Below are 5,435 nucleotides of genomic sequence, written 5' to 3'. Positions count from 1 at the left end.
GCTAGTTGAGTGACTCCCTCTCTCACTCCACCTGCAGCAAGATTACAATCTGAACCTCTCAGGAAAGACATATTGCTGCATGTTGTGGACCTTCTGGGTTATCAGAAATTATATCTGGGAGAACATGCTAAATGTCTGCTGTACATGATCTTACTTTTCATCTAATCTCGAGAACCCTGTAGGTACATAGTATCATCTTCAGTTTTTGAGACAAGAATACTGAAGCTCAGAGAGGTTAAATAACTTGCCCTAGATCATGCAGTTGGTAAGTGAAAGAATGAAGATTCAAACCCAGGCCTGTCTAAATTTAAACCATGTTTTCCCCCGTAGTCAGTAGCTGTATGAACTTGAGTTAGTCCCATAACCTCTCTGAGCATCACTGTCCTCGTCTGTAGAATGACAAGAATCATAAGTATCTCAGAGGGGTGTTGTAAGGAGTGAGTGGGATGACAGAAAGTGTTTGTGAACTGTGAATTTCAATATAGATGGAAGGTGGTATGATGATGATGATGCTGCTGGCTTCTTTGTTATGGAGTAATTTCCAGCCACTGAATATGCTGCGGGATCTGCTCCACACCACTCTTCATGACAGTGTCTGCCAGGCTTTTTAGAAGGATTCTATCAGCTGTAGGTTACCGGAAGATTTCATGAAGCACAGACACCAAAGACTGAGTGAATGATTGATGAGAAACCATAAAGACTCCCATGAAGTTGCTGAGGTGCCCCCAGCATGGCCAGAGCAAACTCCTCTCCAACCCCTGTTTGGATAATCCATACTACCATCCCAGGAGGCAGTTAAAGGGATGCTCTCCATTTTATAGATGGAAAAGAGTCTTCTGGAATGGTAGTAGTAGCCCAAGATCACAAGAGCCATTGTCATCAAAACCTGAGCCAAAGTCACCAGCTTCTCATATAGGCCAGGACTCTCTGGGATATTCCTGTGGGAATCAAACTCCATATCCATAACCCATAAATGGACATTTCTTTCTTTTAAATACATTTACGTGGGGAGCAAACTTATATCTATGAGGGACAGAACATTTCTGGTTTCTGTGGCCTCTCTAGTAGAGATGTAGGTATGATGTGCAAACTTGCTTACAGAATGAAGAACAGGTGTGCGAGCTGGAGAGGAGGGAGGGCCCCTTAGGCAGGAGCTGTGTATTTCCTTATGAGGAGCTCTCTCTCTCTCTCTCTCTCTCTCTCTCTCTCTCTCTCTCACACACACACACACACACACACACAGAGCTATGGAACCTGGGGGAATTTGGCAGGAGAACACAGAGAGAGGCTGCCCCTGACAATCCTTCTTCCACTGCAGAGCACAGTCAGTGAATCCACCTTGGTCGCCCTGCTGGCAGCAAGGAAGAACAAAATCCTGGAAATGAAAGTGTCTGAGCCCGACGCTGATGAGTCCTTCCTGAATGCCCGACTCATCGCCTATGCCTCTGACCAGGTGAGTTGCCCAGCAACAGACAGACCTTCAGGCCAGTGCCCAGCTTCTGGAGTCTTAGTCCTTGAGTACTTTTCTTCTGGCTATGAGTAGGCTGGAGTTCAGGGCAGCTCAGGCCTGGGAGGTTATCTCCAGGAACTGCAGGGGAAATGAACATAAACCATTTGAACATTTGTACTGGATTCCCTTAGTCTTCAGTGGTTTCTGCAGAGTGTTCGTCCCAGGATGACTCTTTGCTAACAGCTTCCCATGGTCCTTCTAGGCTCACTCCTCAGTGGAAAAGGCTGGCTTGATTTCCCTCGTGAAGATGAAATTTCTGCCTGTGGATGACAACTTCTCACTTCGAGGGGAAGCTCTTCAGAAAGCCATCGAGGAAGACAAGCAGCGGGGCTTGGTGCCTGTCTTTGTAAGTCAGAATATGTTTCTAAGCTTAGAGTGATAGAACTTGGATGTGAGGAAGGAATTTTGGCAGAATTCAGGCAAATAACATGCTGCAAACAAAAGCAGAAAGGTCCTCAAATACAATGTCTTACATGTTTTGAGTTGCTATTCATTGGTGAGTTATGAAACAAACTTTGTGTGTCATAACCAGCATTAAAAAGAAATAAAATAGAAAATATTAAATTGCATTCATATAGGCAGAGTATGGATTGTTTTGTGCAACTTTTATTTCAAATACACACGTATATATGTACTAGGTTGCTATGTAATGTATTTCTTACCGTGGATCATGGTAAAATACAGTGTGAAATACACATTGTTCTAGTGGGATGGGAGAGGTGGACAATGTCTGTGGTGAAATCTTTTTCAAGTCAAATGTGTCTCCTGAGCCACCCTTCCATGTTAACTTGCCTTCATTTCCCTCCAGCTCTGTGCAACACTAGGGACCACGGGGGTCTGTGCATTTGACTGCCTGTCAGAGCTGGGCCCCATCTGTAAGTATCTGCCCTGTCTGGCTGGGAAGACAAAGAGTACATTTTTAAATGTTTCCCAGAGGAAGAACCTGAAACCAGCTCGGTGGAATTATTCTCGCCCCGTTTGGTCACTGTGGAGATGTGGGAAGAGTCACGTAACGACATGAGGGCCTTTCCCAGGCAGCCCAGGTCCTTTCTTTTCCCAGAGGTGTGGCAAGGGTGAGGGCTGCCCTGCCTTGCTTCCTGTCCTCGCAGGCATCAGTGCTAGAGGCTTCGGTTTTCTCTCACTTGTATGTCAAAATCTACTTAAAGCAGGCTATATCCAACACAGGGTGAATGAGGCACAGGGAAATATTTTCTCCTCTAGCTTCGGGAAAGGAAAAGGGTAGGGTAGGGAAAATCGTGGGAGAGATAAAGGCAGAGAAGAAACCCAAATGGGATTGTTTAATCCCCAAGCAAGAAACCCACTAGGAATGAGAGACATCTTCTCGTAACTTTTGCATTAGATGCACTAACCTTGCTCTTTGGGCCAGTGAGAAGTTGGTTTCTGTGCCAGGGTGTTTTAGATTGAGGCTAAGAGGGTGCTGGCCATCTGCCCAGTGAGAGAAAAAGGCCAGCGTGTTAGACTTTCCCGGTAGGAGGTAGTGGCCCTTGGTTCAGCCACTTCCCCACACTGACACCCCTTCCTCCCATTGTCACACCCCTCGATGTTTCACTTAGCAAAGCACATCATCCTTTTCCAGCTATTTTCTCTGCAGCCCACCATCCAGCTTGGCCAGGTGAGAGATGCCTATCAGCTGGCTGGTGGCTGCTCCCCTCTTCCCGCATCCCCTCCAGCCAGGTGACATTTGCCTCCTCAGGTGCCCGGGAGGGGCTGTGGCTCCACATTGATGCTGCTTATGCGGGCACTGCCTTCCTGTGCCCTGAGTTCCGGGGGTTTCTGAAGGGCATCGAGTATGCCGACTCCTTCACCTTTAATCCTTCCAAGTGGATGATGGTGCACTTTGACTGCACTGGATTCTGGTGAGTGAGGCAGCCAAGCTCTGAGCACACGGGAAAGCCCTGCTTCCTCTGGAGGGACCTCAGCCACTAACGCCCATTTGGAAACCCACAGGGTCAAGGACAAGTACAAGCTGCAGCAGACCTTCAGCGTGAACCCCGTCTACCTCAGGCATGCCAACTCAGGCGCGGCCACCGACTTCATGGTGAGTGGCCAGGAATGGGCCACCTGGTGGCCTCAGGGGTGAGAATTGGCTCCATTTGACCCCAAGGATCTCCCACATGTCCGTTCCCTTCGGGAGGCAGCACACTATGAGCTAAGCCCCTGATATCGCCGTTGTACACCCCTGGTTTCAAGTTGTGCACAAGTATGTAGAATAAAACCCAGAAAAGTGTTGAAAACATTAAACAGTGAGGCCAACCTTTGAGGTAATATGCACATTTTCTGAATATTTGTGGCATTCTTTTATTCCCAGAAATGTGCTGCCTACCCCAGGTGGACCACTTCTCTCTGTCTTCATCTTGGATAATCTTTTCTGCTTGCTACCCAGCAGCAGGGTAGGGTGGAGAATGTCCTTGGGTGGGAAAGAAGCTCCTTGATTAAACCACTCTCATCCTTTTGTTCTGCCAGAGGCATTGTGAGAGGCTCTGTGGTAGTGATGGGGCATGGGTTCTCTTTGGGGGCTTCTGGGTGTCTCCAAGCATCCCTGGTCTTCCCAACTAGCTGCACCTCAGCTCTCTCAAACCCACATTCTCAGCCTGTACTGTGTCCTAGGGAAACAGATTCTTCATATTCACTCATCAGTTTGAAGATGAGCCCTTCCTTTAATTGTAGAAGAGACAAGGACGTAAACGAGTATGTTACATATAACACGGCCAACAGTTGGGAGCGAAGCAAAGGAAGATGGGCTTGGTTTGGAATCCCATACAGCAGCAGTCCTTTGCAGAATTTGTTGGACCTCTCTGAGCCTTGGCTTCCTCATCTGTAAAATGGGAATAGTGGCACTGATTTCATATGGTATCGTGAGGCTTAAATGGGAACATACATGTAGGTCACTTAGCACAATACCTGTGCGGCAAATGGTCAATAAATAGGAGGCATACTTTTTCTAGAAGCTCTTCTTTCAAGCTGCAGAGATTTGCTCTAGCGGGGTGGTTAAGAACATAGGTGCTAAAGCCAGATGGCCTGTGTTTGAATCCTGGCTCCTCACATTTATTAACTTGTGTGGCCTTGGACAAATGACTTATACTACGCATTTAAGTTTCCTCATCTGTAAAATGAGGGTGATCATGACAGTTCTGGCTTCATAGGCTTGCTGTGAGGATGAAATGAATTAACACAGTGAAGCATGCAGAGCAATGCCTGGCCCCTGTGAGAGTCATTCTTTGAGAAGAGATGGTTTTGTCTTATCTCCTTGAACAATGGAGATATGACATCTCCTTAAAGATGGGAGAATAATGATCCTTTCACATCCCTTGCCATTTCTGGTGGGGTTTCAGAAAATTTAAAATTAAAAATACAATATTTCCATAGTAGCCCAAGGGGCAGATATCTTTAGGGGTAACTCTAGGTTTCTTGCCTGAGTGTGAAATGTGCCCATTCCCCTATAAGCGTAGTTGGAATTGTAACTTAAGAGCATTATCTTTACCCTTGTCTATTTTTAATTTCGTGTTACTTTTTTTGTTCATTTACCACAGTGTCTCAAGATTTTCTTGTGGTGTATTTCTACCAGTTTGGAAATTTTACGGTGCTATCTCTCTTCAAGAAAACTTATAAAACTATTAAATTAAATTTTTCCCAGCACCGATTTGGGGGAACCACACTAATTTTACTTTGACATCCAGAAGGTGCTGCTTTATGCTTATCCTTCCCCCATCTCTGATCCTGTGGATTTACTTTTCAAGTCTATGAAGACGAAGAAACTTATAGAAAAGTGCAGCTGCTGTCTTTGTTGTGATTTTGCCAGGGGGTCCTCACAGCTGCTCTGACCAAGATATTTTTCACCCAGGTGGCTACAGCTTTAAATAGAAGATCAGCTCTTCTCTGAGATGAGCCAGAAATAGGGCAGTAT

The 5,435-nt window shown here is 46.1% G+C and overlaps 1 protein-coding gene across 2 annotated transcripts in view; it reads left to right on the top strand.

Annotated features, from left to right (window-relative positions):
- Window positions 1-5,435, top strand: part of HDC (histidine decarboxylase) — a 24,555-nt gene that overhangs the window by 9,175 nt on the left and 9,945 nt on the right. For both annotated transcript variants that reach the window (XM_008566906.1, XM_008566907.1), the window contains exons 5-9: window positions 1,319-1,453; window positions 1,713-1,856; window positions 2,319-2,385; window positions 3,225-3,387; window positions 3,479-3,569. In XM_008566906.1, the coding sequence (XP_008565128.1) occupies window positions 1,319-1,453; window positions 1,713-1,856; window positions 2,319-2,385; window positions 3,225-3,387; window positions 3,479-3,569 (600 nt within the window). The remainder of the gene's footprint in view (window positions 1-1,318; window positions 1,454-1,712; window positions 1,857-2,318; window positions 2,386-3,224; window positions 3,388-3,478; window positions 3,570-5,435) is intronic.

Source organism: Galeopterus variegatus, unplaced genomic scaffold, assembly GCF_000696425.1.
Source record: "Galeopterus variegatus unplaced genomic scaffold, G_variegatus-3.0.2 Scaffold276, whole genome shotgun sequence".
Lineage (NCBI taxonomy): Eukaryota > Metazoa > Chordata > Mammalia > Dermoptera > Cynocephalidae > Galeopterus > Galeopterus variegatus.
The sequence above is the reverse complement of the archived record's forward strand: the minus strand, read 5'-3'. Positions and strand labels throughout refer to the sequence as shown.